Source organism: Populus euphratica, unplaced genomic scaffold (genome assembly GCF_000495115.2).
Source record: "Populus euphratica unplaced genomic scaffold, PopEup_1.0 scaffold238.1, whole genome shotgun sequence".
In the NCBI taxonomy this organism is placed as follows: domain Eukaryota; kingdom Viridiplantae; phylum Streptophyta; class Magnoliopsida; order Malpighiales; family Salicaceae; genus Populus; species Populus euphratica.
Genome location: NW_011499989.1, coordinates 215,902 through 230,715, shown reverse-complemented (window position 1 = coordinate 230,715; position 14,814 = coordinate 215,902). Strand labels below are relative to the sequence as shown.

General features: G+C 31.7%; 2 protein-coding genes across 4 annotated transcripts; one reads left to right on the top strand and one right to left on the bottom strand.

The window, feature by feature from the left end:
- The first annotated feature begins 660 nt into the window (after nt 1-660).
- On the top strand, nt 661-4,688 carry LOC105140269 (transcription factor GTE12-like). 3 transcript variants are annotated; one of them, XM_011047033.1, is made up of 10 exons: nt 661-835; nt 1,363-2,218; nt 2,468-2,693; nt 2,780-2,844; nt 2,924-2,987; nt 3,078-3,161; nt 3,259-3,377; nt 3,499-3,565; nt 4,003-4,124; nt 4,231-4,688. In XM_011047033.1, exons 2-10 carry the CDS (start codon nt 1,463-1,465, stop codon nt 4,480-4,482), a joined length of 1,755 nt encoding a protein of 584 aa, XP_011045335.1. In that variant the 5' UTR covers nt 661-835; nt 1,363-1,462; the 3' UTR covers nt 4,483-4,688. The 3 variants fall into 3 exon arrangements, with proteins under 3 accessions (XP_011045335.1, XP_011045336.1, XP_011045334.1); XM_011047034.1 differs by having other exon boundaries at nt 1,314-2,218; nt 2,936-2,987; XM_011047032.1 differs by having other exon boundaries at nt 1,314-2,218.
- A 5,264-nt stretch (nt 4,689-9,952) lies between these two features.
- EIF4E (eukaryotic translation initiation factor 4E) lies at nt 9,953-13,028 on the bottom strand. The gene is made up of 5 exons (XM_011047035.1): nt 12,654-13,028; nt 12,033-12,198; nt 11,816-11,941; nt 10,441-10,506; nt 9,953-10,351 (listed from the first exon to the last, which is right to left on the bottom strand). Exons 1-5 carry the CDS (start codon nt 12,917-12,919, stop codon nt 10,304-10,306), a joined length of 672 nt encoding a protein of 223 aa, XP_011045337.1. The 5' UTR covers nt 12,920-13,028; the 3' UTR covers nt 9,953-10,303.
- Between the last annotated feature and the right edge of the window lie 1,786 nt (nt 13,029-14,814).

Below are 14,814 nucleotides of genomic sequence, written 5' to 3'. Positions count from 1 at the left end.
TGTTTAATCTTCACATTAATCTTACATCTTAAAGTTCTCTTTAACTTATTATTATTGTTGTTTTTGTTGATATTATTATTATTATTATTATTATTATTATTATTATAATTAATTTTTTTGTGGTTCGATTCCAATTTTATTAAGTTATTTATTACTTTGATATTATTATACTTAAAAAAATATTAATTTTTTAATTGTGTTATTTTTTTTAATCTCATCCTCTATTAGTAAATTAGTTTAAATTAATGTATAAGTTTATTGAGAGCTAAATTAACAAAAAAAAAAAAATAGATGCAAAAAAAGCATTGTGAACACGATGCGTTTAACCCCATGAATTCCCCTTACCTTTTCCATTTGCTTATAATTATAATTATAAATACTCACTCCCGCCCGATTTTGTAATTAATAGCTAAAAAACTCAATTATCGTATTTTCTATTTAAAACAAATTTCTAGAATTACCAACAAGTACACCATCTAAACCAAAAGGAAAAAAAAACGCTACTTAAATTAAAACCGCGACGGCATTAACGAGGACAAAAGCGTCATTACAACAAAACGAGGCAATGTACTTGGATCTCCTACTCCATCTCCCAGTAGGCCAGTAGTATAAATAAAGCCACCCCCAGAGAGAGAGAGACAAAAGAAAAAAATTAAAAAAAAAGAAAAGAAAAGAAAAGAAAAAACCCTAAAATAGATTAGGAGCGAGAGCGAGAGCGAGAGAGAGAGAGGTCACTCTCTAGTAGGCACTGCCCTACAAAACTACCTTGTCTCTTGCCCTTCTTGCAGTCAAATCTTCTTCCAGAGCAGCCTGCGATCTCCCCTTTTGGATCCTGGTAAGTCTTTCTTTAAATCCTAATATCTAACTGTTGAATTGTGATTTCGGATTTCGTTTTATTTATCTTTTTTAGCGCTAGACTCATCGGACTTTAGGGTTATTTTTTGGATATCGATATCTGGGTTTTTTGTTTGATTGCTTTTCTTATTCGACTTCAAGTTCTGGAAACCCCAATCGTGTTCTCTGTTGGTTTTCGTGTTTATACTGTGCTTTTGTGAATTAAGTTAATGATTATTGATTTAATGGTAAAATAACTGTTGTTGTGATTTGATGCAATGCGAAGAAGATTAAAACTTTGTGTGTGTGATGCGAGTTTGATGTGTGTGTGTTTGTGTGTGTGTGTGTGTGTGTATTCTCTGTTTGATATTTGACTTGAGGGTTTTTCGTGGGCTCGCCTGCTTTGCTGGTTTCTTTCATTTAAATCTACATTTTTTTCCTTTTCCGGGCCGGCCTTATTTGTTTTGAAACTTATGCAGGGTTGTATACTTTTCCCTTACTTATGCATGTTGGTTTTGTTGACGTTAGGGAACTGCTTGGCACAGTGCTGCCGGTCATATAATTTTGGTGGTGCCTGGTAAGCTGGAAATCTGAGGTTACTCCTCTCAGGTGCTTTCAGCTCATCACAATGATTGCTGCTGGGAGTGTAGTGATGAAGAAGTTGACAATTAAGATTGCTTCCCAAAGAATAGAAGTTATTCCTGGGAAAAAGTTGCTTGCTGATGAACGGAGTTGCAGTGTTTCTGTGGGTGAGAATCCTGGTTCTCAGACAAGTAAATCAGAAATTGTGAAGCAGAAATCTTCTGTGTCAGGTTCTAGGAAGCGTGGACTGCCAAAGATGATAGAGTGTAAACAGCAGAAGAGGCTGAAGATGGACCGTGCAGTGACACAACAGTGTTCTGCCCTTCTAAAATCGCTGATGGTTCATCCAGCTGGCTGGGTTTTCAATAAGCCTGTGGATCCAGTAGCACTGAATATTCCTGATTATTTCTCTATTATTTCAATTCCCATGGATCTAGGAACAGTAAAGTCTAAGCTGGGAAAGAATTGTTATGCTAGCATCAAGGAGTTTGCTGATGATATCAGACTGACCTTTTCAAATGCCATGCTGTATAATCCTCCTACAAATAATGTCCATAAAATGGCAGAGGAACTGAATGGGATTTTTGAGACAAGTTGGAAAGCTTTAGAGGATAAATGGAATCATGAAGGACCTAAGTTTGGAAGTGGAAAGATTATAAGTGGACAGACAACACAAATCATTGATTCCAGACCGAATTGTCCCAGAACACCTCCTCTGCACAGCAATGCTTTTCCAAAGAAGTCAAAACCATCTGAAGAAAAGGTGATAAGGTGCTCATCCAATGCAAGTGTTATTTTGGAAGTAAGTTATTTCTTTAGATTTAGGATGGATTGGATCTATAATGAAAAACTAGAATACAGCTCTAACTAGAAACCTCTGATTGCTGTATATATATCTGACCCATGTGTTTTGGCTATTGTATTATATATGTTTGCAGTTTTTTAGTAATTGAAGTCTGCTATGTTCTAAGTACTTTTACTTTCTAATGTATATTTATATATTTTCAAAATCTTTGTAGTTGAAGTTTGCATATTTCTGCTTTGTTTATAGGCAAAGCCTACTAGACCAGCAGGGGTGTGCAAGTCTCAGGTGCCAAATTCTTACAAAGGTGTGAAGTGGCAGAGTAGTGTTATAGGCACTGATGGTGATGGAAGACATGCATGCGTCTCTAAGAATGTGAAGCCATTGTTGATCCCAGTTGCCCCAAACTGTAGTAGCTGTGGCAGTAATACTTGTCAATGCAGGCTCCAAAGTGATTCAAACCATACAAGCTCAGGTGGATAGCTAACTTTATTTTTTTCCCTTGCCATGGTTTTGTTACCTATTATTTGTTTGACCATTGTATGTTTTTCCTTGGCTTAGATATATCATCTGAGAGATCATCAGGGAGAGATCAGCGTGCATGTAGCACTGATACCTCCAAACTGGTATGGTAATGTGTCCATCATGATCCAGTGTTGGTCAAAATTCAATTTTCTGCAATGTCTGATCAAGCATGCTTGTCAGTTATTTTTCCAGGAAAAAAGCATTCCTGTACCCCAGATGAGCAAATCAGATCCAGATTCTGATGGTGAGAAAACTTGTTTTTGGTATTTGTAATATTAAAATGCATACCATATGGTTACCTGACTTCTGTAATGCTGTTCCAACTGATATGTAGGGGCTGTTAGTGCTTTGGATGATGAAAATATATGTCCCAGTTCCCAGCTTACAACTTCGGTCACAGATGCAGCATCTGGAGAAGGTTGGCTTTCATGTAATTGAATTAAGTGCTGAAGCTGTTGTTTTAACCTGATTTTAATTCTGATGTTTTTTTTTTGAATTTTGCTTTTGTTTGTTAGACTGGAGCTCTCTTTTTGATGTTCCATTATCTCCAACTAAAGCTCTCCGTTATGCAACAATAAAACATCGATTTGCAGATACTATTTTAAAAGCTCAAAACAAGGCACTGCTTCATGATGTAAGCTTTTTTTCTTTGTGTGGCAGCCTGAGGTGGTGTTGAATTTTGACTCTTTACTGTGAAATGAGGGTAGCTGATGGTACAGGTGCCTGATTTTTCATTTGTTCTTTCTTATTGTTAGGGTGATAAAGCTGATCCAATGAAGGTGCGGCAGGAGAAGGAAAGATTGGAAAGGCGGCAGCGGGAAGGTAATTTAGGTCACTTATTCTCTTCCTAAATATGCTACATCAGGTATTCCTTGTTATAATCGTACACAAACATGGTATTGGGTCCTTATGTATCATATTAACAATCAAAAGAAAAAAAATGTTAAAACACAATTGTCCTGGTTATTGATATTCAGCATTCAGGCATGGTTAACTTTGTGATGGGTATGTTGGGTTGGTGTCAAATTTTTCCAATTTCTGTCTTTGTTATTCTTGAAAGTAGATGATTATATTATTTCTGTGTTGGTATGGTGTCCAATTTTATTTTGTGTGGGATCACGTGCATGGTATGTGAATTCACATGTTTTCTATTTCTAAGATTGTTCTCTGTCTATTGCATGGCTTGTCAATCTTTTTTTGTTCATGCCAGTGTCCCATATTTTGTTTTAATTGTGGACTTTGATTTCATGACAATATAGAGAAGTCTTGGATTGAAGCACAAATCCGAGCTGCTGAAGCTGCCTCTCGAAGGAGGGAAGAGATGGAACTGAAAATGCAACGGGAGAGGGAAAGAGAAGCTGCTCGAATTGCGCTACAAAAGGTTTACTTGCTAATTGATTTTCACAATTGAACTTGTATTTGTGGATCCTCCTGATTGATGTTACTTTAAATTGCCTCTGACCTGTCGATTTTGGTTGCCACTGCAGATGGAAAAGACTGTTGAGATTGAACAGAACCTAGATATCCAAAGAGAACTGGAGAGGCTCTGTGGCTGTTCAATATCATTCGATTTCCGTTTTGGCAGCGGAAAGATGGAAGTGGTAAAAAAGGGTGAAATTGGAGCTTGCATCGGTAGCCCACTTGAGCGGTTGGGTTTGTTTATGAAAGATGACATTGAAGATGTGGATGGTGGGGAGTTCCTGGATGGAGATGGAGAAGAGGGGGAGATACTCTGTTAAATACCCGACAGATTTCTATGCATGTCAAGTATTTTTTCAGGGGAAACATAGGGTGTACATGTATTAGTTTTGTAGTGGGATAGAGGGATTAATGTAGCGCTGAACTAGTATCTATAGGTGGATGGATATATAGTTCTCTGGTTAACTCACCATTCGTCTCTCTTGAGAGCACTTGTAAATCTTTCTTTTTTCTCTCTTGGGTTTTATTACGTGTGGACAGCTGTATCTGCATGTTTGCGCGCGCACAGTTGAGCAAGCGACCATCTATATATCAGGGAGCTTCTTCTATGCGATTGAAAGTTCATGATGCATCTCCATCTTCCCGGACAAGAACTTTCCGACTTGAAAGCAGGAATTCGGTTGCGAGCAGGCAATTTTGGGTCAAAAGCAAGAGAAATAATAAAGTAAGCCATTAATGAATGCTAGATATTGCGAGCGCTAGGGCGATTATTTTGCCTGCTAAAAACCTAAAAATGCCTACTAGCGTTCTCATGAACTCTTCAAGGCATGTCACGGTACCAAAACAAAACCATTTGAATTTCCTCTGTAAATTAGGGCTTGAGCATTAGAAATGTAAATGGATGTGTCATAACTTATTTTTGGGTTACTCAAATTTAATTTTTTCTTTCAAAAAATCATAAAATATATATTTAGAATAAAAAAACAAAAAATTAATAGCAGTAAAGTGCTCTGAAAATGTTAAAAATTAGCTTAGAAGGTTTAAAAATATAAAATTAAAATATAACAGTATTTTATTGACTAATAAAAGAGTTTTATTGATAAAAAAATTAATTTGAAGAAGAAAAGCTTAAAATTAGATATTTATAAACTTTATTAAATTTTATTGAAGGTTTAATTGAATTTATGAAGGGTTTGATTGCAAGAAAAATTGATTTTGAAGTCAATTTGGGCTTTAATAAGAAGATATTAAAGTTATGGGTTAAAATTATAATTTCTGAGAGTTAATTTGGTTAAATTAGAGGTTTAATTGCATAAATGTTGAAGTTTGATTGTCAATTATAGACTTAATTGAAGAAATCCCAAATCAAGGACTAAAATGAAAAACGCATGTAAATTAAGGGGGATAATTGACCGGATCAGGGGCCAAATTGAATAAATTAAAAGTTTATTGATCAATTGAGGGTCAAATTGCATTCATAGGAGACCAAGAACTAAAGTGAAAAGGACTACCAACTTCAGGGCTGACGATTGAATTTAGTATGGATGCAATTAAATTGATTTTTAGAATCAAAATTATAATTTAGGACTTGATTGAATAAATTTCAAATTAAAGATTAATTTGGATTTTGACACATTTTTGCCGCTCTTTTCTTTTAAATGAAACGACCCATTTTGGGTAAAACGACACTGTTTCATCCACTGTTTATATATATATATATATATATACTGCTCTTTTCTTTTAAATGAAACGACTCGTTTTGGGTAAAACGACACCGTTTCATCCACTGTTTATATATATATAAAAAAATAAGAAATGGTGTCGTTTTAAACGGTACTATGGGTCTTCTTCTTCCTTTGGACCTCCAAGGTAGGGGAAGAAGAAGACTTTTTCTCCCTCCTCCTTCAAAAGCATCAAAAAGACATCAACCATAACCCCATTTGCATAAATTTTGATCCGTGGCCTACCACGAGGCTATGAAAACAGAGGGGATGCACCCCTTGGACAGTCCAAGGGCGGTTGCACAATGATCAGACCATTTCTTCCCCTATTTTTGCCTATAAATATAGGGGAAGAGAACAAAAAAAAAAAGAAAAAAAAGAGGAGAGGATGGAAGGAGGAGGAACCAAAAGGAATGAAAGAGAGAGAGAGAAAAAAAAAAAGTAGAGGAAAACAGAGGAAAAAGAGAGAGAAGAAGAAGAACCATCGCCTGTCACCTTCAGCTCAGCAGCGCCATCGTTGCTCTTTCTCTCTACTGGCACCGGTAGTGTCGAATAGAGAAATAGAAAAGGAATTAAAAAAAGAGAGCAAAAAACACAGAGAAAGAAAAAGAAAAGGGGCAACCACCACCCTTATTGCCAGCGTCGCCAACGCTCCAGATAACTGTGCCTTCCTCTTCATTGTTTGTTAGCCTCGCTTGCATTTGCATGTAGAATGTGAATAAATCACGTTCTGCGGCAAATGCAAAGTTGGCTAGTTAATGTGCTCATGCACAATAACCAACTTATATGGTTACGAGCTGGAATATCAGCCTAGCCTACATTGCTTGGCTAAGTCTAGCTCACAATATATGGGGCGGGTCAGACCCAACCCAAAATGATTACGCCAGGTTTGACCTATTTTTTTTTGTTAAAAAAAACATTTAAAAATATTTTTTAGAATTTTATAATTTTCCTATGTATATTTTTATATCATTTTGATTAATATCGGGTAGTATTTTTATATAGCTAAAAATATACAAAATTCGATATTAAAATACTCGGTTTTCATCAAAACTTCCAATACAAATTTTTTTTTTTTAAATAAATATTTTTATGCATACGGCCAAGTGTCTTAAAGCTAAAAAATTATATTATGCTTTTCATACACCAAAAAATAATGTTTTAGCATACATTTTAGTTTTAATAACCAGTTTATTAAAGTCAAGAGAATATTAATCAAAATTTTAAAAACAACAAAGATTTTATTTTGTTTGACTTTTAGTATCCAAAGTATGACATTATATATAATATGTATTTTGGATATTAAATTATTTTTTTCAGGATGGTAGAATAGTTAGATTTTACTCCATGAAGATAAGAACCTCCTAATGAGGAGGGTTTTTTTAAAATCTTAGACAGATAAGAACAAAAATTTAAAAAAACATGAACAAATTTTAGATTTTAATTAGACAAATAAAACAATCTAATACAATTTTTTTTTAAATAAATATTTTTGTGCATACGGCCAAGTGTCTTAAAGCTAAAAAATTATATTATGCTTTTCATACACAAAAAAAAAAAATTTTAGCATACATTTTAGTTTTAATAACCAGTTTATTAAAGTCAAGAGAATATTAATCAAAATTTTAAAAACAACAAAGATTTTATTTTGTTTGACTTTTAGTATCCAAAGAATGACATTATATATAATATGTATTTTGGATATTAAATTATTTTTTTCAGGATGGTAGAATAGTTAGATTTTACTCCATGAAGATAAGAACTTCCTAATGAGGGTTTTTTTAAAATCTTAGACAAACAAGAACAAAAATTTAAAAAACATGAACAAATCTTAGATTTTAATTAGACAAATAAAACAATACAACTTACCTTATATAGAACGTATTTAAAATGTTAATACCTTGACTTTACGTAATTAGTCTTTGAACTCGATCTTTAAGACCATTTAAGGTTTTTAATGACTAAAATATTATGTAACAATACCCATTAATTTATTATTATATTAAACAATAAACTAATGAGGAGGAGGGTATTTTGCTGTTTCAATTGTTGTGGCGTTAGACACAGGAGCGACGTGGATTGCTGCGGTACGTATGATTGTAGCCCCTCCTTTTGTCCTTTTGACAACTATTCATTTCGGATAAATTCTCTTTTCAATTTTCGACTCCCATATTATATTTATAATTTATTTACTATATTTTTTTATGGTATAAAAAAATATTATGCCATTAAATTGATCAATTTTTTACAATAAAAATTAATTTTATCATTTTACAAAAAATTGAAACAATATGTACCTACTTTAGCATAAAAACAAAGAGAATTTTTTTTCTCTACTGTTTACCGGCTTGGAACTTATATTTTAACCTAAAACTTTATTTATTTTATATTTTTATCTTTGAAATTTTAGAGGCAAGAGAGATAAATAGGAGGAGAAAATATGTTTTATTGGCTATATTTTGGCTATCAAAAAGACTAATCTATTGTCAATAAATTCTTAATGAAGATAATGTTTTTCTTTAAATATATCACAAAAAAATAATTGTAGGCTTTTAATACAAGTATGTAAAAATGACTGATTCAAATATTTTAAATTGAAGTTTTCTTTCATAATCATAAAAAAATTTACTTAAAAATGATGCTTACCGTTAAAAAACATGTTTTTGTTAAAATAAAAAGAAATGCATGAATAAGAAAATTAAGTTTTTGATTAAAAAAATATATTTTTTCATTTTAGTTAAAATCATTTTATTTTTTTGAGATTTGTTTTTCTAATTGCTATTGTTTTTAGTCAATGAAGCATTCTGCCAATAAAAAGCTATTTTGTTGAAATAAAAAACTATCTTGTCTTTCCAATGTTTATTATTTACCATTATTTAATTAAATAAAAATTAGATTTTAAAAAGTATCAGTTATTTCTAAAATGTAGATTCTAAAAGGCAAGAGTTATTAAATTTGGTTGGTAAATAACCTAGGTCACAAATAAACAAGTTAATTCAAATTGAATTAAGTAAATTTAAAATATCATTATTCAATATTAAAAACAAAGATTATAATAATATTATTTTAATTTTTCTTAAGAAGTCAAATTAAATTTCAGTTAGGTTATTCGAGTAGCTGATGGACTTAAATTTCGGTTAGGTTATTCGAGTAGCTGATGGACTTATCAAGTCGACAAGGTCATATGAATCAGCTCTAAAAGTTTTCTTAAAATAGCTTGATTAAATATATTTCTTCCATTATTACAATATAAAAAATAATTAAATTTAAAATGAATCTTCTTTGTATTTTTTTTAAAATGAGAATATATAAGAAAAATAGGAGATTTTACAAAAATATTAATTATTTTCTAAACTTAAAAGTCATGTAATTTTTGTTCTAACAAACTTAATATTAAATTAGTAGATATTGTAGAATTAATGAGTAAGTTAATCAATCATGGTTCTAAATTTTCCAGGTCCCAAATGTAATTTATTATAAATCATAAATTATTACTAATATTTTAATATTGTGATGTATTAAACTTCAATATTAAAGGTATGTATTAGGAACTAAAAAATTAATAATTATGGATATTAATCACTATTTGCCAAGTCCGATCCTCTAAAATATATTATTTTAGAAAATATATGATATAAAATAAAAAAATTTGAACCAAATGCAAAGATAAAATAAAATCGTAATATATATTGTGTAGTGTTTTTAGTCTCTTCTTACTTTTTTTAAAAGGAAATCAATAGATGTTAAAATTATAGAGTAATCAAGACATCTAACAAGGTTATTTAGTCTTTATAATAAGAACACATGGTATAGCGAACAACAACAATCTTGTTTTCGTAGATCCATGAACAGACAGGGATCATGAGCAGAACCTCTTATACAGTAAAAATGCAGGCTTTTATTAGCTATCTTTTAAGGTGTAACTGCTCATGCTCTAAAACAGCACAAACATTTATATCCCATAACTTCTGTTTTACTCGTTGAACCTCGCACAGTAAGTTGTGCGGAGTTCCCATTTTTTTCATTTGCCATTACTCATCGGGCTTGCAGGCTAGCTTGGTGATGATTGTGCGTGCCACAGCAGAACCAGTTGTCTTAGGTCAAACTTGGGATTACAAGTTCCTAACATGTTCACACACAAACTGGGCAGTTCATGCGGGTTCACAATTTCCAAGATAACCAATCATTTTCGGATTCAAAGACCAGAAAATCAACTCAAAACATAAAACAAAAATAAAAAGAAGGAAGAAGGTGATGCGGGTGTTATACAACTAAAATTATAGCAGACCAGGCAAACACAAAAAGTCAATCAAAAGTTCCAGAACCCTAATATTTATCTAAACTTCTATCATGCCGTGTCCTGCATTACGAAGCATTTTCATTCGCCTGACATGCACCTTTCAAGAAAAGACTCTACAAGTCATACTGAGTAGCGATTCTTAGCATTTCTGTCTTTCTTCGCATCATCCTGAAAACACAGTTCAAAACATAAACTCAATATCCTCCACCATGCAAAACTAAAAGCAGTTGGTATCTGACACTATACATGGTCCTTACATGGAATATGAACCCAATAGTCTCATTGTAGTCGAGAAACTCCTTCCACTGTTTTCCAATGCTCATCTGCAAAATGACAGTTCATCAATTCACCCGATCAGAAATCTTGAGGAGATTAATTGACTTTATCTTAATCCATAACCCTCCAAGTTCCATAGCTTTGAAAACAACTCATTCTGTTTCACCATTCAGCATATGGTTTATTTCTCGAATAAATTCAAAGTTTCCCAGCACAGTAGCTGCTACTATTTTTACAATCTGCTGCAGATGGCTGAATGAAGTAAAAAAGTTTAACGCCCTTACAAGCAATATGATAGATTTGAAATTGTTCAAAGATGACACAGCTATTATGAGGCTCAACTTGTTCTATTCATTTGACAGCTGAATATGACAGCTCCAGGCTACATTCATCAAGTGGTGCCAGTTGTACATCCCCTTTGATTCCAGCCTTGTTGATTCTGAACTTAGTTTGCAAAGGAATTGGACTTTTGACCAGTCAGGACTTTTATGCGCCTCTTTAATGCATGCAAATGAAAATCCATATGTAACCAAATGAAATGTGGAGATAACCATTTGGTGACTTATGGCCAACCTTCATTAAAACGGTTATGTATGCAAGGGCCAATCACTACCTCGACTATAAGCAAACAAAATATGATGCTGGATTAGAGCAATAAATGAGACCCAACACCTACATGCTCTAACATGTAATAGCATCTAGGCCTTGTGATGCCCAAACTATTTAGCACTACAAACACCAATGAGCAAGTCATAGCTCTCACAATTGTTGGATTAATACGAGAGACACTTGATGCAAATTTATTTCCTAACTTGAAAGCACCCATATAGGGGGGTTACAGGTTTAGATTCATATGCTTTTATTCCCAAGCCACTGACTAGTTCATGATGATAAACAGCTACAGCTGCATCTTAATGGAAATGTCATTATCAGAAAAAAATATTCTAGAAGATGAAGCTAAGTTTCCTCCTAAGCCAGTTTTGATTTATTGTAATTAGTGCTAACCACAAAGAGACACACAAAGTTCCTAGTAACTGACATATCCAAACAGAATTCTTCCTACATGTGATTTTGTTTCCTTTGTCTAATTGGAAACCAATGGGAGTGTACATGAAAAATAAGGAATACCATGCTCAAAAGTAATGGATGTGCAACACTTATCCAAGGAGAAAGAAGCTAAGAAGTGACAATCTGTAACAGTATCCACAAGAATGAAATGTTGTCAGTTCTATACTATCTCCATGAAGAATGCAAATCATTGCAATTTACGATCGAAAGCAAACAATCCCATATATATATATATATATATATATATATATATATATATATATATATAATCCTTTTCGATAGCACTACCTGAGCAGCTTCATTTGAAGCATTCTTAGTCCAGATAGCAATCTTTTCCTGCCTAGACCTCACACTGACCACCGCTCCACAAATTTCATCTCCATGATCAAACTGCTCTCCAATCATTGCCAACAACTAACAAAAAAAAAAAAAAGTGTACAAACAAAATAAGCAGCAACATAAAACTGCAGTCAGATATTGCCATCTGAACAACATTGAAACATACCGTATTCAACCAAAAAGTATCAGATTTTCCTTTACTAAGAGTTACACTCCACTTCCCTCCATTAGCACAAATAGGGTCCTCCCATTTTGGCTCAATTTTATCCTTGAAGCAATGAAAGTCTGCTCCAACAGCCAGCTTGCTCGGGTGATGTATATTGTTGTAAACACTGAATGAACCACACATTATATATTGTCAACGCATTAATCAAAACTAATTTCCATCAAATCACTGAAGAAACTGATAGTATTCATTCACAAAAGAAAATAAAAAATCACAATGCAAGCTGCCAACAACAAAAGATAACGACTTTCTATAGCAACATGAGTTTACTACAATTACACAGAAAAATATTTCATCAAAAAACCTTCACATTAATCACAAAGAAAGCAATAACGACGTGCATAATTGAAGCAATCAACATTAAAATCATAAGATTGCAACTTTCTCTAAGTATACGTCAATTTCCAGATCTATTGCTTGCATCACCGATTTCTTACTTGTAAAACCCAAAAAAAGAAAAGATAAATCTTTTTTAAAAAAACAGCAAAGGCACTTTCCTATCCAAGATCAAGAAAACAAGGCAAGAAAATGAAGAATCACACAAAGGAAAAAAGACGCAACCTCCAAAACTCCTCAATAGTAGAAAAAGTGAAGATGGAGCGCAGGCTGCTACCCCAACTGGCTTGTTTGACCTTGGCAGATGGATTATCGAACCAGAAAGTCCAACGATGTTCAAGTGGGTGTGGTTGGTATGGTAAAGAAACAGATTTCTTGAACGATGAGTCGTCATCTCCTCCGGCAGCGATCTCTCCTTCTTCTAGATCGTCTTCGGTGTTAGGGTTTGGAGTTTTTTCAGATGCTAATTTTTGTGAGTCTTCAACATCCATATTTCTTTTGTTTTTGTTCCTTCAAGTTCGAGGTTAGGTTATTATACGAAGCGAAATGGAAGTTAATATACGCGGACTGATAACACACAACAGAAACGCCTGAAAATTTTATATGAACTAATTAGTAATTAGTGAGACATTATTAGTTAATATATATATGCTGTTTATTTCTTTCCCTTTTTTTGTATGATAAATTAAATTGCATCTTTTGATTTTTATTTTTAACAGTATTTAATTTATTTTCTTTAAAAAGAAAATTTTTATTTAAAAATAATATATAAAGATATTATTATTATATTTTGGAGTCCATAAATTGTTAATTCCAATAAATAAATAAATTTATGGAAAAAGTCACCCTTAGCTTATTTTCCAATTCTTTTTTCTACTACTCACACTTTTATTAAATATTTGTTTTTTAAGAAAATTTCTAAAAAATAATTACAACTTTTAAAAAAATTTAAATTATTTTTTAAAATATATCAACTTTTATTATATGTGAATATTTTGAACTAAAGATACTAAAAAGTGATCTTTAAGAAAATTCTGGTCCACCATCAAAAATTGACTTGTTGAATTAATAGATAAAATAATAATAATAATAATAATAATAACTAACTAGGAAGGTTTAGATTGTAATTGCTGATATAAATTTAGTATAATAACCGACCAAATTAATATGTTTTTTTTTCATGGCGATAGTTTCACATTAATATTTTTAGGTATTTTTTAATGATTTTAACACATTAATATTAAAAATAATTTATTTAAAAACATAATTTTAATAAATTTCCACAATATCAAATTAATGTTTACAATCTCAATAGTTAATTCATCTATCTATCAATTAATTTATCTAGAAAACAATCTATATCTATACAAAATATGAAAATGCTAATTAGCAATATAGTTAGATATGAATGAATTGATTTGCAAACAAACTTCTAATACTCAATTCTCATATAAAATGACGTCACATTTGTTTTATAAAAATTTGACAAAGTTTGCTCGTATAACTTTACTATTTTTGACAATATAATTAGATATCATATAGATGAAGTCTTATACATATTTTGTATTAATAGGCTTACTATCAAACTATCTAACTTCTATATCTATATGTATCAATCAATCTATCTATATGTCATGATCCAAGTTTTTACCTCTAATTTCTAAATATTTTCCAAACAAATCAAAAGATTAAAAAAAGATGTTGTTTATGCATATGGGTGTTCACATGCTTTTTTCTTGGTAATTTTTAACTATTTTTTTCTTATTAATATCTTTTTGAAAAAATCAAATTCATAAAAATATGTTTTTAATGCATTCACTTTCATTTCATATTTCTTAATTACTTTTCTAATCAAATTAATGTTAAGCATTATTTAAAAAAAATCAAAATATAAAAAAATTCAAAATAAAAGGAAAAATGGACAAGGATCTAAAGTGCAAAACAAGAAAAATAAGGAATCAAGATAAAATGAAGTTGCTTAAGAACCAAGTAATTAAAAAGAAAAATGATGAAAGTCAAGTGGAATAAAGTGTAAAACAAGAGAAATGAAGGGCAAAAATAAAATTTAGTTGGTTGGAACCAAGGAACTATAAAAAGGATAATAAATTTGCAGGCTATAAATAGTTAAGTGAATTAAAGAGAATTGAAGCCACCATACAAAAAACCTAATCTTATCTCTATTATATAAAATCCCTAATCTTATCTCTGCTATAAAAAAACCTTTTATGAACTAGGTATGGTTCCTAGCATTATTGATCTAATATCTCTATACTATGATAATAACAAAGCTATTGCATAAGCTAAGGAGTCCAGGTCTTACTAATTTGAACATGTATTTAGTCTATTTTATTTGATTAAAGAATTATAAAAAACAAATGTAAAGATA